This window comes from Gorilla gorilla, chromosome 2, assembly GCF_029281585.2.
Source record: "Gorilla gorilla gorilla isolate KB3781 chromosome 2, NHGRI_mGorGor1-v2.1_pri, whole genome shotgun sequence".
Lineage (NCBI taxonomy): Eukaryota > Metazoa > Chordata > Mammalia > Primates > Hominidae > Gorilla > Gorilla gorilla.
In genome coordinates this window covers 197339739-197358033 of record NC_086017.1, presented here as the reverse complement: position 1 = coordinate 197358033, position 18295 = coordinate 197339739, and the positions used below count along the sequence as shown (strand labels likewise).

The 18295-nt window shown below is 48.2% G+C and overlaps 1 protein-coding gene across 9 annotated transcripts in view; it reads left to right on the top strand.

Moving 5' to 3' along the window:
- DGKG (diacylglycerol kinase gamma) overlaps positions 1 to 18295 on the top strand; it is a 213869-nt gene that overhangs the window by 94662 nt on the left and 100912 nt on the right. For 7 of the 9 annotated variants that reach the window (XM_004038159.5, XM_055382077.2, XM_004038160.5 and 4 more), the window contains 6 exons: positions 1708 to 1767; positions 5251 to 5330; positions 6517 to 6591; positions 9087 to 9172; positions 13848 to 13937; positions 15112 to 15272. In XM_004038159.5, the coding sequence (XP_004038207.3) occupies positions 1708 to 1767; positions 5251 to 5330; positions 6517 to 6591; positions 9087 to 9172; positions 13848 to 13937; positions 15112 to 15272 (552 nt within the window). The remainder of the gene's footprint in view (positions 1 to 1707; positions 1768 to 5250; positions 5331 to 6516; positions 6592 to 9086; positions 9173 to 13847; positions 13938 to 15111; positions 15273 to 18295) is intronic. The other 2 variants (XM_055382079.2, XM_055382082.2) reach the window with 1 other exon arrangement.

Genomic DNA, 18295 nt, shown 5'->3' with positions numbered 1-18295 from the left:
AGCATCAAACACTTAATTTTGCCATCTTCCCATCTTAAAAATGTTGCAAGTCCCACCCATTCCTCACATCTCACTCTGGACTTGACCAGCTACTTCTTTCTCATTAAAAACCTGAGAAAAAGGCCAGCCACGGTGGCTCATGCCTGTAATCCCAGCACTTTGGGAGGCTGAGGCAGGCGGATCACCTGAGGTCAGGAGTTTTAGATCAGCCTGGCCACATGGTGAAACCCCATCTCTACTAAAAAATACAAAAATTAGCCAGGCGTGGTAGTGGGCACCTGTAATCCCAGCTACTGGGGAGGCTGAGGCAGGATAACTGCTTGAACCTGGGAGGTGGAGGTTGCAGTGAGCCAAGATCACACCACTGCACTCCAGCCTGGGTGACAGAGTGAGACTCTGTCTCAAAAATAAAAATAAAAAACCCTGAAAAATACCAACACATTGGAAAATCATTTCGCAATATTTACTGTATTGGAAATATACAAACTCCATAACTCAAAAATTCTCCTCCAGTGCATCTACCTGGAAAATACAAGCATTTATTCCACCAAAAGACATGCACAAGAATGCTCATAGCAGCTTTATTCATAACAGTTAAAAACTGGAAACAAGCTAAATGACCATTAACAGGAGAATAGATGAATAAATTGAGGCATATCGGCGTCTGGCATTCATAGAATGGGAAACTACATTGCAATGGAAAAGAACAAACTATGCATAGAGTAAAAACATGGAGAATCTCAAAAACATAATGCTGAACCAAAGAAGCTAGACTCGAAAAGGTAGGCTCTATGAATCCATTACATGAAATTCAAAAGCCAGGCAAAACCCATGTGGTATCAGGAGTCACAACAGGGTTATGCTTGAAGAGGTAGTAGTTACGAGGCCATCCCCATATACAAAATTCATCAAGCTGTACAATTTAGATTTGAGCATTTTACTATATGTGAGAAAACCTTAATAAAATAAACATTAGAAAAACAAACAAAACCAAGAAAAATGACAATATCATATCATTAGATAGTGCTCAGCAGAAAAGCCAAGTCTACGGCCAGGCGCAGTGGCTTACACCTGTAATCCCAGCACTTTGGGAGGCTGAGGCCGGCGGATCACGAGGTCAAGGGATTGAGACCATCCTGGCCAACATGGTGAAACCCCATCTCTACTAAGAATACAAGAAAATTAGCAATTAGCTGGGCGTGGTGGCACGCACCTGTAGTCCCAGCTACTAAGGAGGCCGAGACAGGAGAATCACTTGAACCCAGGAGGCGGAGCTTGCAGTGAGCCGAGATCACACCACTGCACTCCAGCCTGGCAATAGAGCGAGACTCCGTCTCAAAAAAAAAAAAAAAGAAAGAAAGGAAGAAAAGCCAAGTCGCCAAGTCTAAGAATTTTCTTCTCAGAGCTCAAGCTTCTAAATCAACCAAGTGGAATTCTGCCACTTTCAGTGCTCCCCACTATGTCCCTTACCTCAAAGGTAAAGTCAGCCCGTGATGTCATCACTGGAGGCCTGAAGAATCCTAGAAAAAGTCATAGGGGTACATTTCTTTATTTAGGTCAGAAGCCCTATGTTGAAAACCTCGTCTCCATACTACACTAGCTTTCTGATCTCTTTCTTTATATCAGCCATTTGTTTTTCATCTGATCTCTTTCTTGGTATTAGGCTTCTTTTTCCAAAAGATGCTTGTCTTTCCTTTCTTGTCACAGGACAGGCCAGGTGAGAAGTCTGATGGCTGCGTGTCCGCCAAGGGCGAACTTGTCATGCAGGTACCTCATGAGCTCTAAATCCGATTGCACCTTCTAAGTTGTTCCAGGGCTGTGGCGGGCAAGACGGGGTTTGGGTTCTATAGAAAAGCATCTCAGCATTTGCCTTCTCATCTGACTAATTATACCACCCAGGAGGGCATTTATTTGTGGCCTCTGGTGTTACCTTTGACACCCACACTGTCAGCAAGTGGTGAGAGGAAAGGTTGACTGATCCCGTTGCTGGTCTTATTGGGCTTTATTACTATTTTAGGAAAAAGTTACATAAAACTTTAATATGCAGATGTCCTAAATAATAACAAAGATGTGGCCTAAAAATAGACAATGGGTTTTTCAAGATTGCCAAGCTGTCTCCAGAACATGATCTGCCAAAATGAAGCTAACCAGATCTAAAAGTTCTTCTTAATCCTTAAATGTATACTTAAGAACTCATTTTTTTTACTTGGGTTCAGCAATGAACATTTTTTGTGTCTTCCACAGAGTTCCAAGGAATGCAGGGAAGGCAGCCTGGTGAGGAACAAAGAGTACTAGAAAAGGAAATAGAAAACCGGGGCCTCCTGCTCTGCCTCTGAGCCTTAAGTTTCCTCCGCTCAAAGGAGACACAGTAATCCCTGCCCTGCCCACCTCCCAGAGGTGCTGTAAGATTAAATGAGAATATACAGATTCATGTGTTGTGAAAAGTAAAAGGCCGGACGCAGTGGCTCACGCCTGTCATCGCAGCAGTTTGGGATGCTGAGGCGGGCAAATCGCCTAAGGTCAGAAGTTTGAGACCAGACTGGCCAACATGGTGAAACCCCATCTCTACTAAAAATACAAAAATTAGCCGGGCGTGGTGGGAGGTGCCTGTAATCCCAGCTACTCGGGAGGCTGAGGCAGGAGAATCGCTTGAACCTGGGAGGTGGAGGTTGCAGTGAGCCGAGATTCTGCCACTTCACTCCAGCCTGGGCAACAGAGGGAGATTATGTCTCAAAAGAAAAAAAAGAAAAAGAAAAAGAAAAGTGAAACATAAGGGCGAATGAGGGGAGAATCTTAATATGTGAGAAAGCTCTAGACACCTAGAAGGGCAGAAAGGTGGGAAACACACACAGGCGCACGCACATCCACACCCGATACATGTATGCCAGTTGTTTAGGGCAGGCAGCCATCGGGTTGTCTTGCATCTGTTCTGATGGGGCAGAGCCCACACTGTAGGGCTGGCTGTTAAATACGTTGAATATCATCTCCAGAGGTGAGGGTTTATTCCTCAGCCTCCAAGATGCTTCTGGGCATCACATAGTCACCCTGGGCAGGTGAGACAAATTTTTTAGATCATCGGAAATGCTACTATCCTTTTCAAACAACATGGCACTGTGTTTGCTGGACTTTTAGCTTGAGATCTGGAAAAGCAGGCATTAGATATTGAATATGGAGCAGAGCTGTGCGTCCACATTGGTGTATCCTTCCACTGAACCCACAAGTATTTGCTGAGCACCCACTCTTGTGTCTGGTGCTATAGGGTCCTTGGTAGTAGGGTTACACACACCCCACTCTGCTCCCAATGCATTTTAAATCCAGTTGATGTTTTGAGTCATTTATCTAAGAAAGTAAAAAAATATATATATATACAAATGAACAACAAAAGAAACTCCAGAAGATAGTACATGGTGCGTTTGTTTGTTTGTTTGCTTGCTTGCTTGCTTGCTTGCTTGCTTGTTTTTTGAGATGGGGTTTCACTCTTGTCTCCCAGGCTGGAGTGCAATGGTGCAATCTCGGCTCACTGCAACCTTTCCTCCCGGGTTCAAGTGATTCTCCTGCCTCAGCCTCCCAAGTAGCTGGGATTACAGGCATGCGCCACTACACCCGGCTAATTTTTGTATTTTTAGTAGAGATGGGGTTTCACCATATTGGCCAAGCTGGTCTCGAACTCCTGACCTCAGGTGATCCACCTGCCTCAGCCTCCCAAAGTGCTAGGATTACAGGCATGAGCCACCGTGCCCAGCCAATAGTACATGTTTTAAGTGCAATCATTTTAGTTGCAATGATCAAGGGAAACTTCATAGAGATGTCTCTTGAATTGAGCCCTGAGGATAAGAAGGTTTTTGTTGGTGGTGGTGGTGGTGTTTTTTGTTTGTTTGTTTGTTTGTTTGTTTTTCTTTTCCGAGACAGAGTCTTGCTCTGTCACCCAGGCTGGAGTGCGGTGGCGAGATCTCAGCTCACTGCAACCTCCACCTCCCAGGTTCAAGCGATTCTCCTGCCTCAGCCTCCCAAGTAGCTGGGATTACAGGCGCACACCACCATGCCTGGCTAATTTTTGTATTTTTAGTAGAGACGGGGTTTCATCATGTTGGCCAGGCTGGTCTCGAACTTCTGACCTTGTGATGCTCCTGCCCCGGCCTCCCAAAGTGTTGGGATTATAGGCGTGAGTGATCATGCCCAGCCAAAAATTTTTTTTAGGAGTCTGCAAAGAAGGAAGTGGGCATTTCAGGGCATGGAACGGGAGAAGAAACAAGCACGAACAGACCCATGGGTGGGAATGCAAAAGGCACACTCTAGACTTACTAGAGGAGCAAGAGCAGGACTTGGCTGCACCTGCAGCTGAGGGTTAGCAGGAATTAGGAGATAACAGTAGAATAGGGCTAGACTGAAAAGGCCTTTGATGCCAGGTTAGGAAATTTACATTTTATCCACAAAATCCAAATCCTCCTTTAATAATGAGATGTCTTTACAAGTTTTTGGGCAAGAGTGGTATGGCTGACCTGGTGTCCTGGGAAGGAACTGTGTGGGGATGGTGCGCAGGACTTACCTAGGGTGGGAAAGGCGCAAGCAGCATGGGGCTGTGGCAGCTACCAGAGGTAAAGGGACATTTCAGGGAAAGACTTGGCAGGACAAGACCTTCCTTGGATGGATGGACGAATAACAGAAACAGGGAACCAGGAGAAAGGCCGAGTTTCATAGGGAGAGAAGATGGGTCATGTATGAGGCATGTTGAGCTTGTACTGATGGTGAGCCGTCCAGTCGACAGTACTACCCACTGGCCAGTGAGAAATGTGGGACCAGGGTTCAGGAGGAAACTGGGGCCGGAAATGAGCATTTGGAAGGCGCCAGGGTGGAAGCGGGTGGTTCACTCCATGAGTGCTATTTCACTTACGCGTATGATCAGACGGCCGTGCTTTCTAAGATCATATTCAGCTGTGTCTCCCACAAAATTTCATCTTGTGCTGTAGGTACAAGACCATGTCATCGTTGAATGATTTGAAGCTACAGCATCATTGTCCCATCGCTGATCCTGACCTCAAACCCTCATTTCCGTTAACACTACTTAAAGGCCATTCAAACTGGAGACACTTAGCTACTTAGCCCCTCCAAAAATTCAGCCAGTGGAAAAACACCTGACTGCCTGCCCTCCTGCTTCTCATCTGCCTCTCCAAAGCTGTCTTGGCTTCAACTCTCATCTCACCCCCCTATTGGATGAAGCAGAGCTAATTTCTTTTTCTTTTACCTTTCAAGTATAAGATCATCCCCACCCCGGGTACCCACCCCCTGCTGGTCTTGGTGAACCCCAAGAGTGGAGGGAGACAAGGAGAAAGGTACGTTCTCTTCTGTTTCAAAGTGGAGCAACTAGGGCGACATGACTCAGGCCCTTCCTCCCCTTGGCAGGAACACAGCAGGCTGTGGAGACAGGCAGACTCAAATCCCAGCACTGCCACCTGCCACTTTGTGACCTGGCCCAAGTGACTTAATGTCCCCGGGCCTCGGTTTCTCCCTCTGTAAAATGGAGATAATTATCATTCCTCCTCTCACAGGTGAGAATAGACATGGTGCTTAGCCCACAGCCTGCCACGTGAGCCATTATTAAGACCCCGAGAGTTAGACCACGCTCTGAGATGCCTGTGCCTTTCTAGCCTCTCAGATCTCTTGATTTAAGAGATGATGGGCGGCCCGTTGATTAGGACCTCCTGGGCTACTGTCACCCGTGAGAAGCCAGTGCATCCACCTCATCAGTTTGCTGAAATGCCCAGTTCAGTGGAGGCTAGAAATTGCTAAACAGCACGGGAGGACAGGGAGAATGGTTAAAGCAGCTCTGCCTCCCAATTCCGGGATCATTAACAGATGGCACCGTGATCTGGAAACCAGGTTAAAAAATAATAATTAGTAGAGTTAAAGCAAGAACTATGAGGACCCCCTCGCCTGTCCAAGGGGCAGGACACCCCTCCTGAACTGACCTGACAATTCCAAGCTGGAGCCAGGAAAGCAGGCCTGGGTGCAGTCACGGCCTCTCAGCGCCCTCCCTCCCCCACAGCCCAACGCCACCTCTTGCGTTTCCTCCTGATCCCGGGACTGCAGGGGGCCTCTCCCTGGGGAGGAGGGGAGTCCTGTGATGCTTTTGTACAGTCTGCAGAGGGCAGAATCACACTGCCTAGACCATACAGAACATTTGGGAGAAGGTCTCTGTGGAGGATAAAGCTTTAGAATGAAAGTTCTGTTCTCTGGGTTTCTCTGCCCTGTCCTCTTTGTAAGGGGTGATGCTTCTGGGCTTAGGAGCTGGAGTCTAGGTTGGTAGTTCAGCCTTGAACTGGGAGTGACAACATGGGTGATGCCAGGTGGAACTCGGACGCCAGGGTCAGCAGGCAGTGCCCTCCCCTCCGGGGTTTAAATGAACCCTCATCCCTGCCACCAGTGGGCTCCAGAGGTGTTTGCCCTAATGTGACTTCTCACGATGACATATTCCTTCTCTGTCTCTCTCTCTCCCTCCTTTTCTTTTTTTTTCCATAGAATTCTTCGGAAATTCCACTATCTGCTCAACCCCAAACAAGTTTTCAACCTGGACAATGGGGGGCCTACTCCAGGGTATGGAGATCACAGTCTTTACCTCTTATTTCTCCCCCTCCCTTTTAAACTCCAATGAAGATGCCTCTTTTGTCACCTTTTTTTCTTTCGTCTCTCAACTTGTTCCTTCCTGCCATTTTACCCCCTTTCTCTGCTTTTTCTCACGTCTTACTCTGACTCCTGGAGATACTCAGGATGCCCAGGAAGGCTAACTCTGTTCGAGAAGTGGCCTCCTGTAGCTTGTCCTAGAAAAAGTTGTTTATTTTATAAGAGGGGAAAAACTGCACACACCTTTCATTTGATTGACAGGAGGAACAGGCTGGTAAATTATTTTATTTGCAAGGCTCTGTTAGCTGGTGTCTTCATACTGAATCATCAGAGAAGAGAAAGTTTTCTTATCATTGTCAGTCAGCAGTTTGGAAATCTAGACAGTGACTCAGAGTTCTGCCTTGGTGTTCCGCTGTGGGGTCATTTTAGGATCAAGACAATTACTTGTTCAATGGAATCACTTTTGTTTTCTAAATCATTCGATTTTGAGGTTGTTTTGCTCCTCCTGCCACTTACTCATTGGCTATTCTCTGCTCGTTAGCGTGGGGTTGTAAAGAGGCCTCGTGGGAGGCGTGGTCCCTGTGTCTGCGGCTAATGGTGAGCTGCAGGTCTCTGTGATGCGGCCCCTCCAAGCACCTGGGCTAGAAGGCCAGGAAAGCCTGGGCTTCCTCCCAGTCCGGGCCGGTGCTCGAGAGCCCTCTACTGGCCGGTCCCGGACCCGGGGCTGTCTGCATACTCTGGGCTGGGCTTGCCCAGCACGCAGCCATTTGCCCAACCTCCAAACCGGGATTTCTACTCCGGGTTCAGCTAGACCCCTCAGAGAGGTTGGAGTAAGGACTCTGAAAAGAGAATTTGACCCTGTCTTTGGTTGGCTGACACCAAAGCTATTATTTATGGCAGCGGTAGTACAAGGCCCAGTTAAAAAGAGAAAGAAATGTAAGTGCGGATTCAGTACACCTGCCATGACTTACCTGTAAAACTAATTTCAGAGCAGAGCCCACCTCTGTACACCACTGCAGTTGCCATCACAGTCACCATGATTGCCATCACTGCTGAACAGCACAGGCTTGTGACGGAGCAGCCCCCCACAGACACCTTTACCAGCCCACTGTCAAAACTGGCAGACAGTCCTCCAGCTTAACCGCGTGTATTCTAAATTGTTTTCATCTGAGACGACGAGCCAGGTGGCTACTTCCCGGGCTGATACGCCCTGAGGGTCTCTCATGCGCATGTCACTCTCTAATCAGACAAGCTGCCTAGCTGGAGGGAGCGTCTGTTCAGAATTCACTTCCTGTCGGAGAGCAGAGTTCTGCAAGAGAAGTGAAGAGAAGGAATGTTAATTTGCCTACACATGCATCAGTGATTCTGAAAGCTCCAGGGCCCTTCTCAGACCACCAGGCTGGGCAGATTGGAAATACTGACCTTAGGCTTCCCAAGTTCCACCCCCAAGGTGTCCGCAGGGCACATTCATTCTAAAGCAGAGGTTCTTAACTTTTTTGTGCCAGGAACCCCCTTGGCAGTCTGGTGAAGCATAGAAACCCCCTCTTGGAATATTTCTTAATGCATAAATTTAATAATAAAAGGTGACCAGGGAAACCATTTCAAAAAATACTTATTAAAACAGTAAAACAAATTAGCGACATGAGAATATATGAGCTTCACCAATACATCAAATAGGAAGACCCAGAAGTGGGTCTAATAACTACCGTAAATTCCAAGCAGTGATGAGCATGGCGGTGGTATGAGGCATCTGTCACAACCATAATGAAACACTAACATGGCTGTGATTTTGACCGCTGACAAAGTCATGGGTATGGTTCTGACCTCTGTGGTCTGTTGCCTACATGCTGAATTGAAGGAAATACTACTAATTTCAGTTTGAGCTTAGGGAAAATATGAATGTATTATTTTCTCCTCCAAGTTAATGGCCCTCTGAATCCAATCCACAGAACCCTTGGAGGTTGGTGGACCCCAGGTATAAGCACCCTGCTCTCCAGGGTTAAGGCTCCTGAGAAGAGAAGGGCATCACTCCACTCACTGTGGCCCACGGGAGAGTGAAGTGAAGATCCAGCAAATTCGGTGCATCTTGCTTACCAGGGTGGGTGTCAGGACAGAGCAGGCAGGAGAGCCCGAGAGGAGTGAAAACACTGGGGGCTATTTGTATTGACGCCAAAACTCTGGACTCCTCTGCGTAACTAGTACAGAATTTCTAGAAAACCATTTTCCATTTGTGTCGAATGTTGAGTCAGATTATCCTTGCACAAGGATGGCCCCCTTGGCCTTGGCTCCATATTCAAGGCACTGCATAGTAACTTCTGGTTTCAGAACATTGAGTGACCCTTTCAACCACAAAAGGAATCGAGGTCTTAACATACTCCTGGGGAACAGGGCAGACTCTGACTCAACATGTATCAATGTCAGCTGCAACCTAGTAACAAACCCATTTTGGCCTTTCTTCTTCTTCCCAGGTTGAACTTTTTCCGTGATACTCCAGACTTCCGTGTTTTGGCCTGTGGTGGAGATGGGACAGTTGGCTGGATTTTGGATTGCATTGGTAAGCATGGGCTGAGAGGGCGTTTGCTGCTTATTTATAGTAAGCGTATTTACAATCAGCAGAAGGCAATAAAAAAGAAAGAGACATGGAGCCATGTCTGTTCATCCTTGTATCTTCCCCTGGACCAACACTTGACTAAATATTTGCTTTGGGTGGAAAAAATAAAATAAAGAAATAAGACAATCGAATGATTCCCTCTGATACGGAGGTAACAGTTTAGTTTCAGGCCTTCCCTGTAAAGCAGATCTGTCATGGCTGGGGTTTGGGCAGTGGCAGGACAGGCCAGATTTGGGGGGTGGGAGGACAGGAGTAGAATTCTGGGCAGACCCTTTGGGGTTGGTAAAGGCCAGAGAACTAAGCATAGATCATAGCCTGGGACAAATCACCTTGAGATGAACACCAGGAGCCTGAGTCCAGAAAGTGCATCTACAAAATACAGATCAGTGCAAGCAAAGAAGGACCACACTGAGCTGTGTCCAGGAGAGTACATCTAGATAAAAAGGCCCAGGCCGGAAGGCTGGTAGCCTGAGTTCTACCCAACTCTACCTGGATCTGTGGGTCCTCGGACATATCAGCCCCAGTAAGTGATGGAAACTGACTGAAATTCTGGGATGGAAGCAGAGTCAAGATCTAACCCTACAGAACCCAGACAAACACTGCAAAGTGTAATATAAGGACAAGAAAGCGGCCAGGGGGAGCACTGGGGAGGACAGTCATCAAAGTCAGAGACTGGGCCCTGAGCGATGAGCCCTGGGCTTTCCATTCGTCATCCCACAAATGCTGCCTGTGCTCCATGATGTGTCAAGCTCTCCCCAAGGCACTGGAGATACAGCAGGGAATGAACGGACAAAAATTCCACTTTCATGGAGCGCACCGTGTAGAGGAAGGAGACAGGCAATGAACAATTAAATAAGTGAGACACAGTATGTCAGGAGGTGTTTAAAATACAGCAGGGAAGGGGCACAGGGAGCTCAAGGCTGCAATCTAACACCTGACAGAGAAGACAACATTGGCATGGAGATCTGGAGGAGGGGTGAGTCAGGTGGATACCTGAGGAAGGGCAGTCCAGGCAGAAGGAACAGCAAAGACAAAGGCCCTTCAGTGGGAGCAGGCCAGGCTACTGGAGGCAGGACAGCATGGCCAAAGTAGAGTGGATTCGAGAAAAGCTACAGCGGATGAAGCAGAGGTGACGAGGGGCCAGGTGACAAGGACATATAGGGCATTCTATGGAATATGGCTTTTATACTGGGAGGGTCCCATGACATTGGATGGTTTTGAGCAAAGGAGGAACATGACAGATTAAGAGAAGAGGGCAGAAGCGGGGAGATCATTTCGGAGGCCACTGCAGCAATCCAAGTGAGAGATGTCCAGGGCTTGGACCACAGGAGAAACAGAGGGGTGGTGAGAAGTGGCCAGCTTCTGGATATCTTTAGAAGGTGAAGGCAATACGATTTGCTGACAGACTGTATGTGGGAGATGAGAGGAAGAGGGAAGTCAAGGATAAGCCAGGACTAGACCGTGACCAGGGCAGAGAAAGCCGTGCCTCCGGGGGCTGTAAGTAGACCACCTAGCTGAGTGAGAAGGCTGCAGGACCGTACACCTGCCGCCCGCCACTCCCCCGGGCGCTTTGGTTGCCATGGACACAGCCCTGCCAAGCAGCCACCCACGCTCTCCTGTCACCTTGGGCTCTGGAGTTGTTTGTGGGAGGAGGGAGGAGTCCTCCGGGAGCCAAGGAAGGAAAAGCTGATCCGCAGAGGGTGGATGGCTGCGGTACCGGACTACTCACACGGCTCCCTCTCCACCATGAGGGAGAAGTAGGCTTTGGCGGAGAGCTTTATGCAGTTCATCCGCAGAGGACACAGGTGATAGAAGCTGCTCAAAACAGAAAGAAGGAAGATCACAGAAGGAGGAAGAAACATTAGTTTTTTTCACAGGTTAGTGACCCAAAGAGAAAAAAGCAGAAGCAAAAGGGATAACTGCGTAAGATATTCATCCGTTCACTCTCATTTCAGCACTTGTTCAGTGCTCTGCAGCGCCCCCCCCCCCCCCCCCATGGTCCCCTCTCTGATCTGTTCTCTCCCTACACCCATAGCGATCTTTCCTGCATGTCACTGGGTGCATGGTGTGCATAAAGCACACCAGTGGCTTCCATTATTCTTAGGATAAAGACAAAACCCTTGAAGTAATCTACAGGGCCCTGGGTGGTCCAGCTGCTGCGCGCCCTTCCAGCCTTATTTCTACCTCCATCCCTCTCCATCTGGACTCAGGTCCCAGCCCATCTCTCAGACCCCTGGGCGTTCCAGTCTCCCTTGCACCTCAGGGCCTTCACACAAGTTGGCCACCCTGTCTGCAGTGCTGCCCCAGCCTTCACTCAGTCAGCTTCCACTCCAGATCTCAGCTGACATGTGGCTTACTCAGGGGCGCCTCCCCTGACACACCCACCAGCCTCAATCACCTTCTTATACGACAGTGCTCCTCTGTTTTCCAACGTGAATGTGAAATGATGCATTGTCTCCGTGGATTCCTCATTATTATCTGTCTGTCCCACTGGACAGTAAGTAAGCACCATGAGAACCCAATCCACAGCTTTTTTGCCCACTCTCAGAGCTGGAGCACCTAACACTGCATCTGCATATAGCAGGCTTCAGTCGATATGTGTGAAGATGCTGTGAGAATGAGACCCAGTCCCCCTCGGGGAGGTTACAATACATTCAGGGAACAAACAAGGAGATAATTACAAGAGAGTACAAAGAGATCATTTCTGGTGCTAAGGGAATATTCTGATGAGGCACCAGGTCCAGGCTGGGACAACTAGGGAGGGTCTCCCAAAGGCAGCTTCTGAGCTGAGCCACAGAGAGCTTTGTGCTTTAAGGAAGTGAAAACACTTGAGAACGGTTGACATGTTGCGTGGGAGGCAGGATGTGCAGAAGGATGAGGCTAGGGAGAAAGGCAGAGCCTGCTTCCTGGGCCTACTGTGGCAGGCTATGGGGCCATGAGGAGCCACACAGCCCCATCCCAGAAGCGAAAGCAGTGAGCCAGTGCGAGGGACTGTGGTTCATGGACTTCCCTTCTTGGTGAAAGCGTGGGTGACACACTAGGAGGGTGGAACTGGAGGCGGAGAGAGCCGAGAGGAGGCTGTTGCAGCGATACCAGTGGGAAGGAATCATACCTGCTCTCAGGCATCACCATGGGGATAGAGAGAAGAGATTGCTTGGAGATCTAGTAAGGAGACAACACATAGAATGTGATATGTGAATGGATGTGTGAGGGAAAAGGAAAAACCTAGGGCGGCATACAGCTTTCTAGCCTAAACACCATAACGACAGTTGACCTGCCGAGGTGGGGACACAGAAGAAGGGGCAGACACAGGAAACGAGCCTTCTAGGCAAAGGGAGCAGGCTGTGCAAAGGCAGGGAGGCAGTGCTCTGAACACATGTTCTGAGGACAATGAGAGAGGCCATTGCATTGTTTTGCTCTCTATCTCAAGCCTTCCAGTGGCCATCTCAGTCCTGGGTCTTGCCTGCGCTCAGCCATTTCTGATGTAGGTCAGACAACCTGGAGGACCTATGAGCTCCCAGTTTGCCAGGACAACCCTAGCTTGAGCCTTCCCTGCTGATTCCTGCATCTCTCCCCATGCTGCAATCACATTGCTCACATCCAGGGGCACCATGCATGCTGAGGTCTCATGGAAATACCCACCCACCCCCAAGACTGATGGATGCCTGCGCCCTCTTCAGCTCTCCCAGCCTAGACAATATGCCACAGTAGATCTGAGGCCAAGTGAAAACATGTTCTGTTGTGCTTTCTCTGATGGTTCTGTCTGATGTCCTTCACAACTGTCAGAAGAGGAATAATTAGGAATCCGTGTCGTTGCAATTCTGAGAGGTGGCGGAAGTGACAAACTGGTTGTGGGAGCCAAATAACACCTGGAGGTTTTGTTCATTTAGCTAATGTTAGTTTTTAAACTTTTAAACTCGAGTGGTGAACAGTTGAAGGTGAGCATCTTCAGCTTGTCCAATGTCCCACTATTCCCTAGTGTCCTAGCCCCACCTGTTTTACTAATCTGTGTACCTGCCTGGCCCCTGAAGAGAGGAGGGGAATGGACTTGGAGACATAGAGATCTGGGTTTGAATCCTGGCTCTGGAATTACTTTTCCTGTCTCCCATTCAAGTATTGACCAGGCCTAGCTCCTGCAATCAGATGAGATTGAGCGTGTTCAGGGTAGAATGATTGTAGACTACTTTCCCTCTGTCAATCTCAGTTTCTTCAGCTACTTGAAGGAGGATAATCCCTTACAAAGTTAGGCTGAGGAATAAATGGAGTAAGTGCTGATTATCATTAAGGATTAAAAACATGCAACTTAATGTTTTGGGGTGTATGCTGCCACCCCAAAGGACAGATTTAGGATGAAATTTGAATAAACATGTGCAAGTTGCAGGGATACAGATTTAGCTCACTATAAAATACAAATGGACAGATTTAACTCAATTAGTGGTGGTTAACACGCTGCAGATGGGATAGATGGCTTTAGGAAGTAGTGTGTTTCCAATCAGGGTGGTATTCAAACAAAGAATGCTATGGAGGGGTTCAAGCATCAGATCAGGGATAAAAAGACAACTCAAACATTCTACAGTCCCATGGCATATGGTTCTCTGTTCCTCTGTGTGTCTTGCAGATAAGGCCAACTTTGCAAAGCATCCACCAGTGGCTGTCCTGCCTCTTGGAACAGGAAATGACCTTGCCCGTTGTCTCCGCTGGGGAGGAGGTGAGTTTGCATGCTAATGGTGGTACCCTGGGAACAGGTGTTCCTGTTTACAGAGATGCTCTACAGAGCTAGGCTGAACTTACCCTTTTATGGATCACATTCCGCAGCATAATACTCAACTCTGCAGTCATGTCAAGTCCATGACCCTTTCTCTGCCCTCCATCCCATGCTGAATCTAGAATAGAAGCCCCTCTTCTGGGCTCTGGGAGCTTTTTGCTCCCTCACCCCCGAGTTTACTATCATCCTGAAACCATCAACTTAGAGCCTGCTTTCCCCAGTAGAAAGCAATCAACTGTAGGGTAAAGACAAAGTCTCATGTGTTCCATCCCCAGAGTCCCATCCAAGAAGGTGCTCACTTAGATGTTTTCTGTGTGACATTCCCTCTCCCACAAATGGCTGATCTTCTGAATTAGGACTAAAACTGAGGACCAAAATGCTACATCTCCAGTTACTTACAGTCACTAGAAGCATTCAGATCATCCTAAGCCCCATAGCCATGGGCCCTCATTTTGAAATTTCCCTAAGAGGAAACACAGAGTGGTAACCAGTCTATAAGACAAGGGGCAGAGAACTTTGCAAACTGCAATAGCCCCCAAGGCGTTGGACATGCGCCAGAAAATGGAGAAGTTCAGCTCAACACATGGAGCAGACAGATCAGGCTGCCGGCCAGAAAAGGGGTGGGGACTCCAGATGGCTGATAATTCAGAGAATGAGTCAAGACCAGGCAGTGCAACGGTCAGTGTTCAATGATCAGCTATGCTTGGTGGGCATTGTCAGAGCAAGCAAGACCTAGGCCTAGCGGCCATCTTAAAATTCTGCCTGCCACACTGTCCATCTCCCACATGACACAGCCCAGAAGGATCTGCTGTTCTCCCATGCAGAGACTCCCAGCCATCCAGCCCACCGCTTCTCCAGGGTTTGCTTCACTCCAGCTACACAGGCCTGTGACCTTTAGCCAGCACCCACTCCCTCCCCTGCCCCCAGCCTCTGATTACTTTCAGTTATCCTGCCCTTCTCTGTGGCTCAGTGAACATAAGTGTCTCTAGCCCACAGACACAGTGGGGAGTCCCATAGTCACAGATGCCCTGGGCTTACCTGCCCTGACAACTACCTGTGCATTAGCAAGAACACTGCCTTTCTGCTGTGGTGGCAAATGCAGTGCTGTCCTCCACAGGTTATGAAGGGGGAAGCTTGACAAAAATCCTGAAAGACATTGAGCAGAGCCCCTTGGTGATGCTGGACCGCTGGCATCTGGAAGTCATCCCCAGAGAGGAAGTGGAAAACGGGGACCAGGTCCCATACAGCATCATGAACAACTATTTCTCCATCGGTGTGGTGAGTTGGTCAAAGATCACCTTTCTGTATGGAAGGGAAATGCCCAGGAAGGGTTCCAGCCTTCTGTTGTCCCCTCTGGGTCCCTAGTGTCTACCTGTCTTACCTGCCCCCCCCCCAGCCCTGACTTGGGTCCAAGCATTCTGAAACTTGGCCTGAGTGTGGACACCCTGATTGCACCCCCGCTTTATTCCCCATCTCTTGCTTAGGGAGTAAATTCTCTCCTCTGTCATTTTAACTAACACAGGAAAAGACTGAAAAATTTTCAAAAGACATATTTTCTCCTTCTGCAATTTGTAGCAGTCATAGGAAAGCAACACCAAGAAATAACCAGGGGACAAGGTTGGTAGGAAACTCTCACATGAGCTTCAGGAACTGGGAATTCTGATCTTCAAAGGAGGACCATGTGGTCCCAAGTTGCCTTGGCTGGCTTAGCACTCAGATTTCCTTCTCTCCTATTCTCTCTTCTCTCAACCCCATTCCACTCACTCCATGGGCATCATAAACCTCTAGGGGAGTCTCCTCCCAGCTGACCCCTTAGGCTGAATGCTGTGAGCCTCCTTGATGCTCCCACCGCCCTTATGCTCATCCCATTCAATTGGTTTAATGTACTTATCTGGTGCCCCCCACTGCCATGCACACACACACACTCCCTCAGTGCAAGGACAGCACTCTGTTCCTTTTTCATCCACTAGCCCCAGCACATCTACTGTAGCTCAGCTTCTGGTCCAAAGAGGATTGGAGTGGGCACTGCTTCCCAGGCTGCTGTGAACAGGATCGGAACAGGAGGGGACAGATCAATCATTTCTATAAATGAAGCTGGGGGTTGGGAGGGGGTGGGGGTGCAACAAAGACACTAGTATTTACTTTTTTTAAGAATGACAGAATTGGTCAGGCACGGTAGCTCACGCCTGTAATCCCAGCACTTTGGGAGGCTGAGGCGGGCAGATTGCCTGAGGCCAGGAGTTCAAGACCAGCCTGGCCAACATGGTGAAACCCCGTCTCTACTAAAAATACAAAAATTAGCCGAGCGTGGTGGTGGGTGCCTGTAATCCCAGCTACTCGGGAGGCTGAGGCAGGAGAATTGCTTGAACCTGGGAGGAAGAGGTTGCAATGAGCCGAGATCACGCCATTGCACTCCAACCTGGACAACAGAGCGAGACTCTGTCTCAAAAAAAAAAAAAAAAAAAAAAAAAGAATGACAGAATTATTGAACTATTTGTTCTTTTTTTCAACAAATATTTATCAAATTTTTTCCCTAAACTTTTATTTCAAGTTCAGGGGTACATGTGCAGGATGTGCAGGTCTGTTATGTGGGTAAGTGTGTGCCATGGTGGTTTGCTGCACACATCATCCCATCACCTAGGTACTAAGCCCAGCATCCATTAGCTGTTTCTTCCTGATGCTCTCCCTCCCCCAACATCCCCACAGGCCCCAGTGTGTGTTGGTTTCCCCCTTATGTCCATGTGTTTTCATCGTTCAGCTACCACTGGTAAGTGAGAACAGACACTAGCATTTATTGAGTACCTGTGTGCTCTCCACAGTGCTAGACTGTACATATTCCAGCCCTCACAGTAGTCCTGCAGGTATCATTATCCCGCTCATCTCACTCTACAGATGAGGCTTCGAGACCCTTGACGCACATGGTGGTGCCTTGCTCTGGAGCCAGGTTCTCTCCTCTCTGTTCCCTTGTCTTTGGAGTTGTGCTGCCCAGTTTCACATGCATATGAAACCCTCCAGACCAATCCTCTGCCCCAGACTCTGTGATACCTGCACTCCTCAACCATCCTCAGCTGTGTTTCTTTTGAAATTTTGGTATTTTAATTTTTTTTAAAGGAAAGAGAAGGAGAAATGATAGGTGGCTTGAGGGGATAGCAAGTTTAAGTAAAGGGTGTTGTTTTGTTTTGTTTTGTTTTGTTTTGTTTTTGAGACGAGTCTCACTCTGTCACCCAGGCTGGAGTGCAATGGCATTATCTCGGCTCACTGCAACCTCCGCTTCCCGGGTTCAAGCGATTCTCCTGCCTCAGAAGTTGGGGTTACAAGCGTGCATCACCACATCCAGCTAATTTTTGTATTTTTAGTAGAGACGGAGTTTCACCACATTGGCCAGGCTGGTCTCAAACTCCTGACCTCAAACGATCCACCTGCCTCAGCCTCCCAAAGTGCTGGGATTACCGGTGTGAGCCACCGTGCCCAGCCTAGGTTTTATTTTTTTAATAAGAAGGCTAAATAGAGAACCATGGGAGAAGAAAGGACTAAAAATAATAATACCTTATATTTACAGAAGGATTTAAAATCTACCATATTCACAGATATATTCTGAAGGGCATTATTATCTCTATTTTATGAATAAGAAAACAGAGACTCAGATTAAGGGATTTGCCTTTATTTTCTGACTCCTAATCCAGTGCTCTTTTTCTATTACTAAAGCAGAAGAGGGAAGCATTGCTGGGCCCATGATCAGGTTCTGAGAGGGTGGAGGTGGTAGACTGGGAGCAAGTTTAGGGGTTCCTATGTCCCAATCTGATTCATCCCACTGGATCCCTGGCCTCAGCTGAGGGGAATCTTTCCCTAGACCTCTTCCAGGTGCCCCCTCCAGTGACCCATGCAGATGCCCTCCCTCCTCTTCGTGCTCAAAGGCCCCTCTCCTTTTTGGACCGGCTGTTCAGGCTCCGCTTCCCCCAGCAGGAACATGTGCAGCCTTCAGCTCCTGCAAATTAGACATGACTGACAGGTCCGGGGTTCTGGAGCGTGGGCTTCCCATCATTACAGTTAAAAAAAACTCATATGTCTTTTTCCTGTAGTAACCAGAACATAACTTGCTAACATTTATTGAGTACCTACTGCACACCAGACATAGTTTCCCTGCCAGTGGAGGCAGGCATTATCCATTTGTGTTTTGTAAGAAGGAACCATAGCTTAGAGAGGTACAGAAACAAGTTCAGGCTGGTGAGTGGCAGAGCTTGGAATCATAATAGTTGAACTCTAGAGCCAACTGAGCTGTGGACCACTGAGCTTTGTGCCTC